Source organism: Danio rerio, chromosome 6 (genome assembly GCF_052040795.2).
Source record: "Danio rerio strain M-AB ecotype USA chromosome 6, GRCz13ab, whole genome shotgun sequence".
NCBI lineage: Eukaryota > Metazoa > Chordata > Actinopteri > Cypriniformes > Danionidae > Danio > Danio rerio.
This window is the reverse complement of record NC_141026.1, coordinates 52,046,335-52,067,023: the sequence shown is the minus strand read 5'-3', so window position 1 is coordinate 52,067,023 and position 20,689 is coordinate 52,046,335. Positions and strand designations below refer to the sequence as shown.

Genomic DNA, 20,689 nt, shown 5'->3' with positions numbered 1-20,689 from the left:
TTTTTTGCCATTCCAGATGACTTTATTTAAAAGTTATTAGAGTCATTGCAGAGATGTATGGATGCAGTCCTCCAAGCTCATGGGAGTCATACACAATATTAATTCTGTTTCTACTGCACCATGACTTTATAATATGTTCTGTACATTATTTCTGTTCAGTCACAATACTTTTGTCTAAGCAAAGTCAGATCTTACTGTCCTAATTAAATAATAAAAAAAAATCAAGACATTTTATTTTATTTTGGTAAATTAAGTGTAATCTGGAGGCCTTTGCCTTTCATAAAGGCCACTTCTGATACCACATAATCAACTAAGAGAGTCAAGTTATTATTTGTTGTTCCTAAAACTTGAATAGGCAACAAGAGCACTTCTTTAGTGCTCAACAGAGAAGAAAAAAACAAAAACATAAATCAAACAAGTTGGAAAGTGCTTTTTAATATAGAGCAGTGGTTCTAAAACTGTGGTACGTGTACCACTAGTGGTACGCAGGCTTCCTTCTAGTGGTACGCGGAGGAATTTAATATGTGATGTACATGTTACACACATTTCAAAATTTATCAAAAATGATGTACATAATAAGCCATATATGACATATAGCCTATATTTCTGAGGTAATTTTAGTAGGCTTTACTGGGCCTACTACGCTATTGTATTTCTATACTGCTCATTTTGGTGGTACTTGAAGAGACAATTTTTTTCAAAGGTGGTTCTTGATGAAAAAAATTTGAGAACCACTGATATGGAGTATCTTATGTGTTTAGTGTGTGATGTGCCGCTAGTGCAGTTTTTTTTTTTTGGCATACTTGTGCCGTCTTCTGCATGTCTGGTTTCTGGTAACCCTCCATCTACACGTTTTGTCCTAAACAATTACTGCAGTGTAGTCCGTGTGCAAGACATCAGCACAAAAAAAACGCTTGATGGATTTGCTCATTGGTGCATCTCTACATATTATCAAATTCAATTCAATCCAATTGTAAATCATGACAGGAATGAACAGGACGACAGTGTAACGTTGCTCTATGGTGAACGAAGTGAAGTTTACCTTTGTCACAGAGTCATTGACATTGATGGCAGGAACCTTCAGCTCTCCGCTCTTCAGCATCTTGTAGAGGTTGTGAACTCCAGTGGTTGTTTCCTCAGAGATGCCCTTGATTCCTGAGGGAGAAAAACACAAAACTCAGTTTGCAAAAACCCACAAAATCCTGCTGCATCTGTTTAGAAGATATGTTGATCCTACTAGTTGCTTATAAATTTTTATATGTGTGCAGGTTAGCTTGACCCTCCCTGCTATAAATGACGTGGCTGAATTAAACGCTTAAGCAAAGATTAGAGGCTGTCACACAACTTCAGCATCGCTGGAGAATCTACTGAAGCTCATAAGCCCAAAGTATTATCCTAATTAACTCCAGGTTGAAACATTTCTGGCATTTAAAGGACGGTTCACCCAAAAAAAATGAAAATTCAGCCATCATTTATTCACCATCCCCATGTTCCAAACCAGTAAGTTTTTTTTTCTTTTAGTTGAACACAAAAGGAGATACTTTGAACAATGTTAGAAACCTGTAACCATTGTACAAATAGTAGAATTCTTTCTGCCTAAATGGTTTAAATTAATTCTAGAAATCTTACAAAGTGTAACCCACCGGTCGAACTACACCAACCCGGTCTGATCTGGGATTGAACCGGTGATCCTTTGTATGAGAGTCTTTAGCTTCAAAAGGTGCTCTAGCGACAGATGCTAGAGGAGTTAGGTTTACCTGCATAGCACTTTGCTAGCTGGCGTCTTTTACACTAACCCCCCTAAACCTCACTCCCATCCCGGACGAGCCCCCATGTGTAACCCACCGGTCCTACAGCACCCAACCAGGTCTGAGCTGGGATCGAACCAGTGATTCTCTGTATGGGAGTCAGTTGCTCTAACAAGGAGGCTAAAGACCATGGCCTCTAGTGTCTGTCGCTAAAGCACCTTTTGATGTCTGAGGAGTGAGGTTTACCTGCACAGCACTTCACTAGCTGGACTCTCTTACACAAAGTAACAGGCCTTAAAAATGAATCACTTTACACTCTACTTAACTTAAACTTTGCATATCTTCTGAGCTGTGTTTTCTGGTCAATTATAATCCTAACTCAACATTGCACATCCTGTGATGAACAACTACAGATTCAAACATTGTGCCATCAATGCTAAAATGCTATATTGTGCAGCTCCAATAATTAATATTATTGCAAGTGTTTACACTTAAATAATGCTCAACTATGATAGCAGGTATGGCATGCTGTCCGGGGAGAGAACCCTGAGCTCGGAGATAGAGGAGCCCAAAGTTCCTGCCTGGTCAATGAGCATTAGGAGGGATACGAGATCGGGTGTTTCTCGAGTGCCCCCAATTGTACTTTGGCTAATATTGTGGTGCTGATTGATTCAATGTGAATGTGTAAAGTGCTTGTTATAACACTTTATTTATGGGCATGTTTTTAGACTGGGAGGAGACCGGAGGACCCAGGGAAAACCCACGCGAACACGGGGAAAACAAGCAAACTCAGCGCACGGAGTGCCGACTGGCCAAAAACAAAGATATGGAATGAAGTTTAGGCAGGATATTCATAGTAGTTTTAGAATGATCTGATAGGCTAGCTAATGATTAGCGAGAAGGATCAGCTGTGGTCGATCATATCATGTGCTCCTCTCAAAATTAGTTAGTGAATAGTGAATATTCACTAAACACAAAGTAGTGCATCAAACATAAAAAAACAACCCTTTTCCTTATTAGAGGTATGCAACATGGTGCTTGAGTTTTATATAAAGTGTCATTTATAGTTCATTAACTGCAAGAACCCAAGAGTGACCTGGCTAGAAACCTCATAAAAATTTATTGTTAACAGTTGACATGCAGCTTTACCCACAATCATCTATTAAGCTGATATTTGAGGAAGCGGCTCAGATCCTGAACTCCAGCAAACAGAAGAGATCAAATGGAGAAGCTTCATAAAACCGACTCATTAAAACTCAGACAATATTTAGAGTAAGACTAAGACCGCATGACTCAGACTCAAAACAACAGATGCTTTAAAATCATGTTGGAAAAGAACTGCGTGATCCTGGAGTAGGATGACATCTAGTGGCTGTGACATAACACTACAACACAACATTAGAATGGTTATATATAAGAGATTCATGAGAGAAAAATGATAATTGGGTCAGTTATAATTATAAAATCAGTTTAAAATCACAGGTTATAAATCGTATAGATGTCAGGGATCAAAATACGATCATATCCATGCCAGGAAGCTGAAATGTAAAAAGGTAAACAAAATTAATCAGTTTATCTTGCAAATTTTGAAATTTACCAATGCTATTATTAATTTTATTTGCATAATTATCATCTTATAATAGTAGCAACCAACACACTTTAAATATATTAATATATATTTTGTGAGGCCGTCTTGCCTGACACATCTCTACAATAAATCGCATGGAGGTCAGGGACAGTACCTCTGGACTGGGCAACTGGGGTGGTGGTTCCCATTATTAAGAAAGAGGACTGGAGGGTGTGCTCCAACTAGGGTGAAATCACACTCCTCAGCCTCCCTGGGAAAGTTGATGCTAGGGTACTAGAGAGGAGGATCCGGCCGATGGTTGAACCTAGGTTTCAGGAAGAACAATGTGGTTTTCCTCCAGGCCGTGGTACACTGGACTAGCTCTATATCCTCACCAGGGTGCTCGAGGGTTCATGGGAGTATGCCTAACCAGTCCACATGTGATTTGTGGTTGGAGGAAAGTCCTTACCCCCGGTAAGGACTTTCCGGGTTTTGTTCATGAGTGAGGGAAGGATGAAACAGGAGATTGAAATGTGGATTGGTGCAGCGGCAGAAGTAATGTGGTCGAGGTACCTGTCCGTTGAGGTAAAGGAGCTGAGCCAAGAGGCACAGCTCTCGATTTTCCAGTCAATCTACGTTCCTACGCTTACCTATGGTCAAGAGCTTTGAGACATGACCGAAAGGACAAGATTGTGGATACAAGCAGCCGAAATTAGTTTCCTTCACAGCGTGGCACTATTGATAGAGTGAGGAGCTCTGTCACCCGGGAGGAGCTTGTGGTAAAGCTGCTGCTCCTCCACATAGAAAGAAGTCAGTTGAGGGAGGTGTTCTAGGCATGTCGCACCAGGAGGAGACCTCGGGAAAGACCCAGGAAACGCTGGAGGGACTGTCTCTTAGCTGGCCAGGGAACACCTTGGAATCTTCCTAACTGGAGGAAGTGTCTGGGGAGAGGGTAGTCTGACGTTCTCTCCTGAGACTGCTGCCTCCGCGACCCAGCCCCGGAAAAGCGGTAGAAAATGAATGAATGAATTTTTCCACTGTATAAAGTTTAATGACCCTTTAATCATATGAATTATTTTACAATGATTCATTTATTTCAATTATTAAAATTGTATTATTCATATTTTATTATCACTTAATTTATTAGTTTCCTTCCACTGCTGTATTTTTTTCTCCTCTTAAAATGATGGATGTTTAAAAAACAAAGTTTTTTTTCATTTATTTTTATTTACAAATTTTGTTAATAGGAACGATCCACTTATTATGGAAACCTTTTAACTATACAAGAGTTAAACACTTGAGTTTTACAATTTCTGCATCTAATTAGCCCTTTTCCAGGTCTGGCGTGAACACTTTTAGCTTAGCATAAATCATGCTAAAGTCAGATTAGACCATTAGCACTTCGCCCAAAGTTTAGATAATTTTTCTATTCAAAGCTAAACTTTTCTTAAGTTTGAGCAAGATGCTAATAGTCCTTTTTAGATTAAATTTAATTTAAAGATACAATTCTTTTTTCAAACATATCCAAAAGACCTCTTAGCACTCCCTTGTGGCCTCATTTTAAACTTCCAGATGTGTTATCGACCATTATAATGTGTTCATGTCATTGGCCCTTGAACATTTCCAGCTTTTTATTCTACCATTTCATAACTGTAACAAGAGACAATAAAACAGCTATCATAACATTACTTATCAATATCTGGACCTTTGCGAGTTCACGAAAGCTATGGAAATTAAAAATGTAAAACAGGAAATACATTTAGACCATTGTTATTGTTTACATCCCTCAAAATGGTCTATATACTGGGTGGCACTGTAGCTCAGTGGTTAGCGCGGTCTCCTTACAGCAAGGTCACTGGGTCAGTATGTTGTTTCTGTGTGATGCTCCAGTTTCCCACACAGTCCTAAGACATGCGCTATAGGTGAATTGAATAAACTAAATTGGCCAAAGTGTGTATGTGAGAGTGTATGGGTGTTTCTCAGTACTAGGTTGCAGCTGGAAGGGCATCCCTGCATAAAACATATGCTGGATAAGTTTGGCAAAACCTGATAAATAAAAGGGACTAAGCCGGAAAAAAAAAAAATCATGAATAAGTGTTTAATATCAGGGTGAGTGAACGCCAGTGTTGTACCTGCGAGCAGTTTGGGGTATTTCTGGTGCACAAGGTTGGTCAGATCTCCACCGTCGTCCAGGATCATGTTGAGGGGCTGACCGTCCTTGAAGTAGATGGTCTGCTCGATGCACCACACATACTCTTCATCAGTCTCTCCCTTCCAGGCATACACTGAATAAAAAACAAACACACATTAAACACAGAGCATCAGGACTGTGCACATGGCTTTATAGTGTTTATGTATATTCAATCTTATTCTCAAAGAAACACCCAAGATCGAATTTTCCTGAAAATGTATTTCTTGGCTCGTCTTGATTCAGTAATTGTTTTGATCCAGTGAAAATGTGACCCTGGACAGGTTTTTATATATATATATATATATATATATATATATATATATATATATATATATATATATATATATATATATATATATATATATATATATATATATTGACTATCAAACTATATTTGCTACAACCAAAACTGTACTCTTATATATATGTATATATACTCTTATATATGTACAAAACTGGTTTTGTGGTACAGGTTAATATACAATTGTCAAAATTAATTGTTTCTTTGGTGCACCGTGATGCAGATGCAGACAATTCGGTATTATCGGTTCAGATATAATCATAACCGGTTATGTACTGACGTCAGGATCTCATATGTGCTATGTCGCCTTAGCTTACTATGGCGACGAAGGCGAGCACGAGTGTTTACAACGCTCCATCTACTTAAAATTGAACATTTAACTTCATATGAGCTTACTGGGGTCTTTCACTGACACTTACAGCTGAAGCCCCTATTTCACTGTGATTGTGAGAATGAAAGTAAACTATTTCTCAATTTCTCACTGTTGCCCATTTGACCTTCTGGCGCGACTTTTCCTCTCCTTTCAGCTGTTACATCGATACTTCTGGATACAGACAGAGCACGTGTCTGCAGTTTACTCCACCGCATCTATCATGAATCAGCTGTGATCCCCGTTAATCAGTGTCACTCATCTGTGAAGAGCGCCAGAGCGTTACAGCCAATCACAGCCCTTTCTGTTAAGCGAGTGGAGATATTGACAAAAGCTGAAAATTTGATCATTTTGTTCAATTCGGTGCATTCTTTTCTAGCTGGTATGTATACTAAAATATTATGCAGACGATTCAGATTGAAATAGCCAAAATATTACATTAAACAACATATTCAAAATAACAGTAATAATAATAATAATAATAATAATAATTTGAGAGAAAAAAAGGAATAATTTGCCAGTAAATGAAACTAATGTCAGGATATTTGCTTTGACATGTTCTCAATTCAAGATTTTTTTCCTCTCAAAACACTCAATATATTTATTTTTACAAAACTGCCATTGTTCCACAAAGCTCTAAACCAATATTCATTTGATCCACGACCTAAGTAAGGCCACAGAATTAACTGCATCACAGCTGAGCTCCCAGAATGAAAGAAGTTGCAAAAAGTTGTTAATGTAATTATGCTGCTCCTAAAACACCTTCTTAAGGCCACGTTCTTAGGCGGCGTTACTTTAAGCTTGTACTCTGTAGAGAAGGCAATCTAGTAATGCACTGTGATGGGTTCAAGATTATAAACACACCTAATATTCATTTGACATAGTAGTGGTTAGAAACATGCTATAAATCATTCAGTATGTTTGTGTTTCTGCAAGAAAATAACTCGCTTGTTTTTATTCTTACAGACAACCTCTGTGAAGCATTAACAAAAAATGTATGAGAAACCCTCGATCCTCAAAAGAAACATTTAAATTATTTAAAGAGATAACCGTTTTACATGCATTATTAGATATTTAAAATAATAATAATATTTACAGTGCATCCGGAAAGTTTTCATAGAGCTTCACTTTTTCCACATTTTTATGTTACAGCCTTATTCCAAAATGATCAAATTAATTTATTTCCTCAAAATTCTACACACAATACCCCATAATGACAATGTGAAAAAAAGATTTTTCGAAATTGTTGCAAATTTATAAAAATAAAAAAGCTGAATTTTATTAATTAATTAATTAATTTAAAAAAAAACAACAAAAAAAAACACACACACACACATGTATACAAGTATACACAAGCATAATCATTGGCAACTCTACGATCTTCTCTTTCCAACAACAATAAATAAATAAGGCCGTATTTACACTACTGTAAGTGACTCAATTCTGATTGTTTTCTCCCACAGGGCACAGATCGGATATGGCCCATGTACGTGTAAGCAGGAACAAATCTCATGGATTACGGTTTACTCAAATCAGATTCAGGCCTTGTTCATATGTGGAAATTTATCCGATATGAATCGGATCAGTGTTCTCGTGTCAGCAATGCAAGCAGGATAGTATTTTCACCTGTCAATGCGAGTCGCGCGTCATTTAAAAACCACAGCGAATGACGTCAAGTCTGACACTCTTTTTTCAGAACAGACTTCAGCAGAGTCCCAAACCTTAAATCTCATACACGAGGACTAAAACAGCTTTTATATTTTCATATAGCACAGGTATTTAAGCACGTTCACGAGAGCAATTTCTGCCACGTAACCAATATAAACTAATATAAAACTACTGCATACATCACGTGCATAAATCATGTCATGTACATTACATTAAGATGCCTAAAGGTTTAAAAAAAAAAACCTATATATCACAAAAGATGGACAAATGAGAACCTTTCTGTCATAAACTATAGTAAAACCGCTTGTCAGAAGCTGCAAACAGATTACATACTGGAATAGAGAAAATAGCACGCTTTAATTATCAGCTGTCAGTCAGCACCCGCTCTCTTTTTTTTTTACTGGTCATTACGCCTTTGCCGTGTAAACGATCGGATACAAGTCACTTTTAAAAGATGATGTAAGCAGGTCATCAAAAAAATCGGATACAGTTACAAAATCGAAAGACACCAAGATCTGCAGTGTAAATGCAGCTTAAGAAACAGTTGGAGGGAAATGAACATAAGTATCATATTGTTATATGGATACACCGTGCAATAGAGGGTTTAACACTTCAAATTAAAATGTTGCTAATAAATATTGTACTTATGTAAGAATTGAGATACCACAAATATTTTGATGTCTTTGACAATTCAAACATGAGCTGAAAACACAGAAACAATCGGCTCCACAACCCACCAGGTGGGAATGTGGGAAAACCAGCTCCCCTCCATTTACATTTGAAACATCTCCCGAAACAGCCCTTGGTCACCCAGCCCCTTTTCACACTACTCGCACAGAATGGTCATTTTAAACTATAAATGTTCTATACCAATCCAAGGGACTTTATCTATTATGTTTGATATCATTTGAAATGTCTCAGTGCGACTGGTACAATGTTCTCATTCCCTCAGAAACAGACATAATCAAAACAATAGATACATAACTTCAGTTGAACCACTGCGAAGGGTGTGCCTTTCCTATAGGCAAAAACTTCCACTAAATGCAAATGCCTTTTGTTATTTAACACACCCCTTGCCTCAAGCAGATTCTTAGATTGACTACTTAAAGTTTTTAAATGTTCGGCGCGATTCTATAACTAGATGAGCCCATAGTGTGGAGCTCCACACTCCATGTATATTTTGAAGTCAGCTATGCATCTTCTGATCTTGGATCCATCTTTGAGAACTTGATGTCTTGTATTGATCGTTTATAAGCTGAATGAATAATTGGCATAATACATATTTACCTGACTATTAAATTGTTATGATTTTAACATATTTTGCTTACTCTGTAATTAATTATTCTAGTGGATTACGCTGTATTCTTGTTTCTGAACTTCCTGTGTCAGGTCAGTAGACAAACTAAAATCCAGTTGAGATGGAGCATTGGGCACACTAATTGTATTTTAGGGATCCGACTGACTCTTGATATTGATTCAAGTGTACTTGGGTGGAAAGGGAGTTAACTTCCGTCTAGGTAGTCTGGTTGCACAACCAACCTAGATAGTGTACCCGACCCTTGTTTGAAAGTAATGTTATTCTAAATTAAGTGTATTTGGGAAACCATGGGCTTGGTGAAACTAAAATTATTATAGAGTACAGTAGTCGGTTACATTTATAATAATGGCCCTAACCTCTGATTGGAAATGATATTGTCTTTACTCAGGGGTGTCCATCTAAGGAGGACTAATCAAAAATCCTTTAGAATGAGCAAACATGTGAGTGGCCATCTAAAAGTATTAGTCATCTACCTCTGTTTAAAATTCAAGACTGACAAGAGTGTGACCGTGAGGGATGCCATCGGCCAGGGCGAGCTCTCGAAGCGACATGAGGACCCGAATGAACAAATGTAATAGTTACGAGTGAAGATAAAAGGTTCAAACATTTATCTAAATTATATATTGATATAATCTTTTTCAGGGTACCCCCGCGATCCTCCAAATGAAATTCAAGGCTTTTTAGGACCTTTTTAATCCCCTTTCAAATGAAATGCAATGGCAACTTTGTACCCATTCCGACAGAAGTATGAGGGAAAAATGTCAAATCTGGATAAATTTTAAACCCTAGAGAATAATTATGTAAAAGTGGGCTACTTGAATTGAATAAAACATTTTATTTAAATTGTCAGCTATATTTAATACATATGCAACAGCGTAACACATGTTTGATTTTTAATAAACAAATAAATTTGGTGTTGAACACTATAGCCTTCACAGCTCTGCTGCCTTGGCTGCAATTTTTTCGCCCAGACTCTCAAGTCCTGTCAACTTCCGCTTGTGGCTTTTTCTCAATGCGTTTGCCGAATTGTTGGTGTTGAGCCACAGTATGTTCCTTGGCTGTGGTGGCAATGCTTCTCATGTAGAAATTTCTTCATTATTGACAGACTGAAGCTGTTTCAGTAACCGAAGAAGTCTCAGGTGCACAGAACTGGACAATAGGTGGTTGGCACTGGCGAGCAGTACTACACGCGGTGTGTTTGGCACCCTTCATATGAGAGTCCAGGGGGACGTAACACTCATTGTCACTAGCTTAAAAGATTTTTGGCATCGACAGCAGTAGGCCTCGCAGTCATTTCCTGGCACAGGCTTGACCAAAACGTAATTCGGATTCCTTGGCCACAGCAGATTAAACCGGCACTTTCCCATTTTAGCTGACAAACTAGGCTATCGACTATCTCGTTCTGTACCTCACTTGCCTAGTAACCATAGTAACAGGTGCGCACACTTTCACACTTTCTGCTATGACGTGGAGCGCGAGATGCACTCAACGTTACGCATCATGAATTTTTTAATTAGATTACATTAATAACAGTTAATTTTGTTATGGTATGAACTTTAACGCTAGGAAAGGCAAAAATAAATGAATAAAATTAAGACCTCAACTTGAGATGATCAAATTTAGGACTTTTTCAATGCTTTTAAGACCCTGCAGGTACTCTGTTCTTAATGTTTTATGATTGGAGTCAGATAAAACAAATATTAATATATTAATATTCTAAACCACCTCATATTCAAATTGGAGTCAGATATGAGTTACATTTAAAGTAAATCAATATTGTGCACTGGAAAGATCGAACAGGCAATGAACCTTCATCCACCACTGGACACCTCCATTGGACCAACTGGGTGGACCTTACACTTATATTATTAATGTGCATATTTGTTACTAGCTTGTGCTGTTGCAAGTTATTTTTGCAAACAAAGCAATACAAATAAACTATTGATTTTTGAAAGTACAGTCTGAAAATAACTGTTAGATAAAATGTGTGACTTTTAACCCTAAAAGACATTCAGTGTGTAACCTTTTTCCAGGTTTAATTCGATTTGTCAAAAGCTGCAATGATGACACTTTTTGATTTCACTTTTATCTTGTCCACTCTTGTATGCTGGTCCTTCAGGTCTACAGATTAAACCCATTTGTGCTGATGGCAGCTTTTCCTCAGCACATGCTGTAAAGCTGGACGTGTCTCTAAACCCTGTGTTCTCCTTATCTACACTTGATTACGCAGCTCTAGAGTCAACAGACGGCAGGATTACACCAGAGCCGCGGTTATGAAACAAACCCATGCTCCTGAACAGAAAAACCTGTTACCTGGAACGCCGGTTTTGGCGATGGCTGCGGCGGCATGATCCTGGGTGGAGAAGATGTTACAGCTGGACCACTGCACCTGAAGGAGACGCACAACAAAGTGCAGGAGTCAGATCTTTAGACTTACAAAGACTTGCATTCATAAGTTTCTTGCTTTGGGCTGGGAAATTCCAGTTCGACTGAGGATTTAAAGGGATAAGAAGAGGGAAGCATTTCAGTCAGACTGTGCTTTCAGGCATCTCAGAGTAAAATTACTGCTCCTTTCCTAACAAAGTACCATGGTAATATAACCCAGTAGAGATTTAAATTAATATAATAACTATTTTAAAAAGTTTGAAGGAGCAAGTTTATTGTTGTGCATGAAAAGGCCTAGCCTGAGTTTCAAAAGCTTGAAAGCAGTTTAAAGTTTGAAGCAGATTTACGAGTCTGGAAGGGTTTTACATTTACCAAAGTTGATAGCTGAAATGTGTAACGTCTTCAAAGTAACACTCCCCTTTTTATTTTCAAAATAGGCTAATTTTACAACTACCATAAAGTTAAACTGTTAAGTCTTACCATTTTTCAGTTCATTCAGACAATCGCGGGTCTGGCGTGAGCACTTTTAGCTTATCTTAGCTTAAATCATTGAATCGGATTAGACCATTAGCATCTTACTCAAATTCAAAATAGAGTGTTGATAATTTTACCATTTAAAGCTCGACTCTTCTGTAGATATATGGTGTACTAAGACTGATGGAAAATGCTAATGCAGAGATGCTAATGGTCTTATCCGATTTAATGAGTTATGTTAAGCTAAAAGCACACCGCCTGATTTAAGTCTAATTAAAAACACCTGATCAAACTAGTCCTTCAGGCTTGTTTGAAACCTACAGGAAAGTATGTAAAAGCAATGTTGAAACTAAACAGTCTGACAGGCATACCCGTGTCAAAAATGTAGAGGAAAAGCTGTTTATATAAGATTGTAAGATTCCAGCAACAAGCAACTGTGTTTGGCTGTCTTATCTCATCTTTTTTTATTATTTATTTTTTCTTATCTCATTCTATTTTTCGACATTTAAATGTATCATTCTTCTCAGCTTAGTCTCTTTATTAATCAGCGGGTCGCCACAGCGGAATGAACCGCCACATTTAATTTCATGTATAGGTAATTCCTGCAATGCAAAGCTAAATATTCAGTATCATTACTGCAGTGTAACAATTAATTTTATTATCTAACGAAACGCAAGAGTTGCAATCGAATTACTACATAATAAACCTCTTTAACATTATTAAAAGTGCATAAGCTACAGAGTGACGGAGTCAAAGTTGACTTTCATATCAAACTGCGTACAAACTGACATTGGAAGCATTTAACACTGAATAAAGCCCATTATCAGTACTTGAGTACATGATCAGTCATTGTTTATGCTGTTGTTCTGCTGCAACATAAATTTCTAAAAATTTCTCATTTTAACATGGAACAGATAGCTTTTATAGCACGTCCCACATGTGTGATTATCACACGACTAAACTATACTGAATAAAACAGTCATAAATCATTTGTGATCAGAAATGGCTTATATGAAAGGCAAATGCCTCTAAATTATGCTTATTTTAACAAAATAAAATATGATCATGCCTTGATTTTTAATTTTTTAATTAGGACAGTAAGATCTGACTTTGCTTAGACAAAAGTCTCGTCACTTAACAGAAATAATGTCCAGTATAGAATATAAATATGGCGAAGAAAGCGTTGTTGCAGGACTCCCAGAGTTCATCAAGATTCTTTGGATTCATCTTTAATGCTCCTTTATCTTACCCTAGACATGCTCAATAATGTTCATATCTGGTGACTGGGCTGGTCAACCCTGGAGCACCTTGACCTTCTTTGCTTTCAGGAACTTTGATGTGGAGGCTGAAGTATGAGGAGCACTTTCCTGCTGAAAAAGTTGCCCTCTTCTGTTGTTTGTAATGGGCAGCACAAATGTCTTGATACCTCAGGCTGTTGATGTTGCCATCCACTCTCCAGATCTCTCACACGCCCCATACTGAATGTAACCCCAAACCATGATTTTTCCTCACTAAACTTGACTGAAATCTACCGTCTAACACTTTTCCAAATGATCTACTAGATGTCAAATTATCATTTGTTTCCCTTACATCTGGGATCGACGACAAGACTTTTGTCAGGTAGTGTACAGTAAACACAGCATGGTCTTAAAGTGGACCTTGACTTCTCCAAACCACTGTAAACCTTGAAACCGGTTATTGTCCCATCGTCCTACTAACCTCAGCACCGAGAGCGGTCAGGGTCTCAATGAGCACAGCAGTCTGTAGAGTCATGTGCAAACAGCCAGCGATACGAGCGCCTTTCAGAGGTTTGCTCTGGCCGTAGAGCTCCCTCATCTTCATCAGACCCGGCATCTCATTCTCAGCGATTTCGATGGCTTTACGTCCCCACTCAGCCAGGCTGATATCGGCTAAACAGAGGAAAACAACAACAAATTAGGTTTGGAAAAAATTATAAATTGCAAACTAGTACAGGTTTCAGAAAGCATTTAGAGCACATTTCTAGAGAGGAGCAAAAATAGATAAACATCCTTTAAAACATGAGGTCTTTAAAGTGTCAAGTCTCATATGTGGATGTCTCGAAGAGGAATGACACTCAAAACCACATGCCAAACATGTCCTGAACTGGTTGAGGTGATGGGTGTTTGGTTTCACAAGCTCACTTAAAGGAATTGCTCACCCAACTATTTTAATTTGCTGCTAATTTACTCACTGTCAGGTAAATAAATATTACTTTTTTTGTTCAGTAGAAAAAAAGAGAGAAGATAATTAGCTGAAACCGTGATTATTGGTGATTAAAAAAAATGAAAAAATAATTATACTGGCATTTTAAGAGTAAAAAAAAACATAAGGCAAAACAAATGTAATACTCCTAGTTCTTGGTAAAAAAAATAGAGGTCTATCAAAAAAAGGAACACAACATCAGTTCATCTGCACGTTTGTCTCTGCACATGTCAATATGCAACAAGAAAAGTAATTACCTTCAGTTTCTTGAACAGACTGAATATTTCAACTCAATTCATGCTTATTTCTATAGCAATTTTACAATGTAGATTGTGTCGAACTTTGTTAAGCTGTTTTTAGTCAATTGAAACTGTGTCAGTCAACTTCTCAAGAGTTGAAGTTTAGTTCAGTGTGGTTTAAATTTCACAGCTGGAAGTCCAAACACTGAAGAGCAAATCCATTGATTACGCAGCTCCACAAGTCCCAAACCAAGTAAGGCACTGCCAACAGTGGTGTGAAACAAAACTTTACCAACTGACAATTTGAGAAAAAAAAAAAATCTTGAGAGAAAGCAGACTCAGTTGGGAAAAACCATTTCTCCTCTGGCCAAACTTCCTGTGCAGAGCTGCAGTCTCAGTGCCAGAGGCTGGAGAACACTAGAAGTCCATCATGGAGAACTGCAGGTTTCACTTCATAGGACCTCAATGTATGGTCAGGAGCCACAAGTATTACATTTGTTTGACTCTTAACGCCCAATGTGTTTTTACATGTATTTTTTTATTTCTCTTTGCTATTTGGGCTAATTTCCCAAAGATGGGTTGCGGCTGGAAGGGCATCCACTGTGTAAAAACTTGCTGGATAAGTTGGCGGTTCATTCCGCTGTGGTGACCCCAGATAAATAAAGGGACTAAGCCGACAAGAAATTGAATGAATGAATATTGTCTAATTGGAAACTAATTAGAATAAAACCTAAGTATTATCTTTTGAAATGACGTTCTTTTAGAGAAAAATGATGTCCATATATGTGGACTCTGGGTTCAAATTTACATTACACTTTCCTGAGTTTTTTTATGCATATATAACATATGAATTTTTTTTTTACATGTTTTGATTATCAGAAGGTAAAAACAACATTTTTCCTATTTTGGACAGTTAAAAATAGTGTTTATGACATTTCATATGCTGCAAAACAGTAGCATGATGACTGATGTATGTCTGTAACAATGTATGGATGTATGTCTGTAACAAAATACAAAACATTCAAAAGTATTTTAAATAGCCACTTAAGAGCTAAAATGTGCTGTCCGGGTATGTGGCCACAAAGCCCTAGGAGGTTTTTTCCCTTGGAAAAAAATAAGGAAAATAAAAGACAATGACAATCCAAATATTCAGTGACCAAACACAACCACAATTTGTTTTTCATTGACCATGAGAATCCTGTGAGAAGATTTCAGAACAAGCTATTAATGTATAAGTCAAATGTAGAGTGCTGGGGGCTGTAAAAGACAAACTTTGACTTTTCATTCACTGATTTTGAAAAACTGAACTCTGAACTCTTAAGACTGCAGCGCAAAGTCCAGCTGGATTTACTATTGAATGAATTACTCCTTATCTGGCCCACTGAGAACATCAGAGATTTGCTGAAAAAACAACAACAGATGCTACAAATGTCCTAACCCCAACCTTAGCCCAAACAGTTGCCAAGTCCGGTCAATGTAACCAGGCTGACGTATGACTAGCACATAACATATATATCTGTTAAACCTTAATAAAACAACTCGTTCATTGAGTTGAAACGTTTCAAATGATTCATATTCGAAAATGAAATGTGAAATTAACATGTTTTTTATTAAAACTGGATTAAGGATCATTATGACACCTTCAGAGAAAACATGGTTGATTTAAATTAAGAAATATTTTACGTAATAAGCAAATACATTTCTTTTAAATTTGTATAGGGTTTTGTGGATGCAAATCAAATGTATGCTTTAAATGACTGCTCAATTAGAAAAAAAAAACTAAATTACTAGTTGAAAATAAAGTTACAAATAATATTTTTACCTACATATCTTTATCATAGACTATAAAAAATCTTTATATACACGTTTTATATATTTAGGGGGACCACGTGACAACGTTGAGCAGACGTTTTTTGAACTGTTCAAAGGAATCGACTCACAAAAACGAATGAAGTCGTTCAATGAAAAGTGGCGCGTTTGACCACTGTATCTTGGGAAATGTAGTTCAGCAGTGCAGTAGATCACATACTAGTAGCGCTTCTACAGTGAACGCAAAAAAACTACAACTTCCAAACTTTCTTATTCACGTCCGCTCAATGGAACCACGCTAGCTTGTTTGACAGGTGTTAGTTATAAAATCATATTTAATACGTCGTGAGTAAACAAATATATAGATGTAGTGATAAATTAGATGAATAAAGCGCCCAAACAGTGATTTTAAAGGGGAGGGCTTGCATTAGAGCGGTTAGAGCAAGGCAGCGCTTACAATGACGCCTCCAGTGCCATGTGATACATAAGCACAAGCAAGTAACTTAAGATTTACAATTAAAACACGATCAAATATAACTCAACATCATTTTGCAAAGATTTACCCGCTTCATCGAGTACATATTTAAGCGCTGTTCACAAATCAGAAGCGCGGCATCAGCTAATTAGCATTGGCGGTAAACACACGCTTGCATGATTTTGTGCAGACTCGCATTAAGCCCGATCCAGAGTCAAGAATCAGATAAAACTTGTACTAACCAACTTTGAATGGAAGCTTCTCTGACATGTTGACGTTGTGCTGTCTGGTAATGCCTGATATGGTTTGGTTTCAGCCCGGCTGTGGACCTGAGTGAGTGCAGAAGGAGGTAACTGTTATGTGAACTTGAATATAACTGTGTACAAACCGGTTGTTTTAATATTCATGACCTCAAGCCGTCTGTCGCTTCTCATAGGTTGACGTACGCCCCGCCCAATTGGCCTAAATCCCCCGTCGTAGGCGTGCTCATATCGTGCTGCGGAGGCCAATGAGAAGCCACAAAGGTTTAAGGTGTGTAATATCATTTGGAATGTGAGGAGTTTTTGCTTAATATACAACAAGTTTGAGCTGGCTGTTAATAATAGTTAACATAACGAGTTTGAGCATGCGGGAAGAAAGCTGTTTAGCTGCTTGATTTTTCTATTTGAAAATTGGCTTAAATACAGAAGCGTGATAAATATTGAGTTACTTTGCATTCTTTACTAAATGTAAACAAGTGTTTTCCTCCACAGTAAATTCTCTGTAAACTAACAGAGGTTATTTTGTGTTGTTTGGACACCAGTGTAAAGTCCATTCAGTGACCCATGCAAATCTCCATATCTCAAAAGTGAATAGTGTGATGAAATTTAGCCTGAAAGACTGAACATTTATGTGTAAGTACAGATTTAGGGGCAACACGGTGGCTCAATGGTTAGGACTGTCACGTCACAGCAAGAAGGTCGCTGGTTTGAGTCCTAGCTGGATCAGATGGCATTTCTGTGTGGAGTCTGCATGTTCTCCCTGTGCTCCGCTTGCTCCCACAGTCCAAAGACATGCGCTAAAGGTGAATTAGGCAAGCTAAATTAACTGTAGTGTATGAGTGTGAATGTTTCCCAGTGCTGGGTTGCAGCTGGAAGGGCATCCGCTGCGTGAAACATATGCTGGATGAGTTGGCAGTTCATTCCACTGTGGCAACCCCTGATAAATAGAGAGGGGTCTGGATGCAGACCTGGTGCAGTGCAATCTGAGCTGCATCCAATGCTTTTTACTGGACTCACCTAACCCTACCCGTCACAGTGACGTCACTCACTCCATTTGAGTGCATTGTGTCTGACATTGCATCGCTGAGTGATGCAATCTCAGCTTGCTTCATAAATGCTGCATCCAGATACTATTGGAGAAATAAGGGACTAAGCCGAAAGAAAATAAATGAATGAATGTACAGATTTACAGAACAGCCTGTCAATAATACATTATTAAAGGTTTAGTGAGTGGTTTGAGGTCAGAATAGTCTGACTATCTGACCAGAATTTAAATGTTGAGGTAGATTATTACCTAAACTACTGTTCAAAGTTAGAGGTTGAAGAATAAATAAATCAATAGGTTTATAAAGTAATGTTTTATACTCGCCAATAGTACATTTATTGACCAAATTTATGATACTTCATACAATATATACTCACCGGCCACTTTATTAGGTGCACTTACTAGTACCGGGTTGGCCCCCTTTTGCCTTCAGAACTTCCTTAATCCTTCGTGGCGTAGATTCAACAAGGTACTGGAAATATTCCTCAGAGATTTTGGTCCATATTGACATGATAGCATCACACAGTTGCTGCAGATTTGTCAGCTGCACATCCATGATGTGAATCTCCCGTTCTATTGGATTGAGATCTGGTGACTGTGGAGGCCATTCGAGTACAGAGTACTCATTGTCAAGTTCAAGAAACCAGTCTGAGATGTTTCACGCTTTATGACATGTCGCGTTATCCTGCTGGAAGTAGCCATCAGAAGATGAGTACATTGTGATCATAAAGGGATGGAGATGGTCAGCAACAATACTCAGGTAGGCTGTGGCGTTGACGTGATGCTCAATTGGTACTAATGGGCCCAAGGTGTGCCAAGAAAATATCCCTTACATCATTACACCAGCACCAGCAGCCTGAACCATTGATACAAAGCAGGCTGAATGCATGCTTTCATGTTGTTGACTTCAAATCCTGACCCTACCATCTGAAGGTCACAACAGAAATCGAGTCTCGTCAGACCAGGCAACAGTTTTCCAATCTTCTATTGTCCAATTCTGGTGAGTCTGTGTGAAATGTAGCCTCGGTTTCAGAGTGGCACCTGGTGTGGTCTTCTGCTACTGTAGCCCATCCGCCTCAGGGTTGGATGTGTTGAGCGTTTAGAGATGCTCTTCTGCATACCTCGGCTGTAACGAGTGGTTATTTAAGTTACTGTTGCCTTTCTATCAGCTCGAACACGTCTGGCCATTCTCCTCTGACCACTGGCATCAACAAGGCATTTGTGTTACAGAACTGCCACACACTGGATATTTTCTCTTTTTCGGACTATTGTTTGTAACCCCTAGAGATGGTTGTGCATGAAATTCTCAGTAGATCAGCAGTTTCTGAAATACTCAGACCATCCCATCACCGACAACCATGCCACGTTCAAAGTCACTTAAATCACATTTCCTCTCCATTCTGATGCTCGGTTTGAACTACAGCAGATCATCTTGACCATGTCTACATGCCGAAATGCATCGAGTTGCTGCCATGTGATTGGCTGAATAGAAATTTGCGTTAACAAGCAGTTAGATAGGTATACCTAACAAAGTGGCCGGTGAGTGTAAGTTTTCATTGAACACATCACTGCATGAAAATTTTAAGAAAATAATCAGAGAATTAGCAGCATTAACCACATTTTCACAAACAGAATTATGCACATATTCAAGTTCATCAATAAAAGGAATTCTCGAGAGTGTGTAAGATAGGGGTGAGCTAATTTATAGATGGTAGTCTGTTAAAATAATGGTAGTCCAAAATTAACTGAAACGTTTTTTTTTTTGTTGTTGTTGTTGTTGTTGTAATAGTTTTATGTCTCCCAATAACTGCAAACTGTATATTTTGAGGGTTTAAAGCCTTTCGCAAAGATTCATTCCCAGCTAAAAATGACCAGAATGCTTTATGAGTGTTTCAAATCTCAAAGAAATCCTACTGAACTTTATACTAGAACCAATAGTCTCAGTCAAAATATTTTAATAACAATAATAAGTCATATTATAATGATAGCAGTATAACAATAAGTCCAGGACCTACAAGAGAATGAAAACATACAAATGTATTAAAGCTTCATATCTTTCACATCCTGTACAAATCAGTTTTCATTACCACTACACAGTCTTGGGTTCAATTCCACAGCAAAAGCACCTCTGAAAAGATTCTGATTGTACAAGTATTTTAAATAATAAATAAAATACAGTTGAAGTCAGAATTATTAGCCCTGCTGAATTATTAGTCCCCTGTATATTTTCCCCCAAATCTCTGTTAAACGAAGAGAAGATTTTTTTCTCGATATTTCTAAACAATAAAGTTTTAATATCTCATTTCTAATAACTAATTTATATTATCTTTGCCATGATGACAGTAAATAATATTTGACTAGATATTTTTCAAGATACTAGTATTCAGTTTAAAGTGACAAAGGTTTAACTAGGTTAATTAGGCAAGTTAGGGCAATTAGACAAATCATTGTATAATGATGGTTTGTTCTGTAGACAGTCAAAATTAAAACATAGCTTAAAGGGGCTACTAATATTGACATTAAAATAGTTTTCAAAAATTAAAAACTGCTTTTATTTTAGCCGAAAAAAACACATAAGACTTTCTCCAGAAGAAAAAACATTATATAAAATACTGT

At 37.7% G+C, this 20,689-nt stretch overlaps 1 protein-coding gene and 1 long non-coding RNA gene across 4 annotated transcripts in view; both read right to left on the bottom strand.

The window, feature by feature from the left end:
- ahcy (adenosylhomocysteinase) overlaps nucleotides 1-17,232 on the bottom strand; it is a 31,517-nt gene extending 14,285 nt beyond the window's left edge. The window contains 5 exon segments of one of the 3 annotated variants that reach the window (NM_001442102.1): nucleotides 1,043-1,155; nucleotides 5,448-5,600; nucleotides 11,477-11,552; nucleotides 13,742-13,932; nucleotides 17,157-17,232. In NM_001442102.1, coding sequence (NP_001429031.1) covers nucleotides 1,043-1,155; nucleotides 5,448-5,600; nucleotides 11,477-11,552; nucleotides 13,742-13,932; nucleotides 17,157-17,202 — 579 coding nt within the window. In that variant the 5' untranslated portion in view covers nucleotides 17,203-17,232. 3 annotated transcript variants of the gene reach the window in all.
- Nucleotides 1-20,689, bottom strand: part of LOC147843665 (uncharacterized) — a 628,067-nt gene that overhangs the window by 102,453 nt on the left and 504,925 nt on the right. The gene's annotated exons all lie outside the window — the stretch shown is intronic.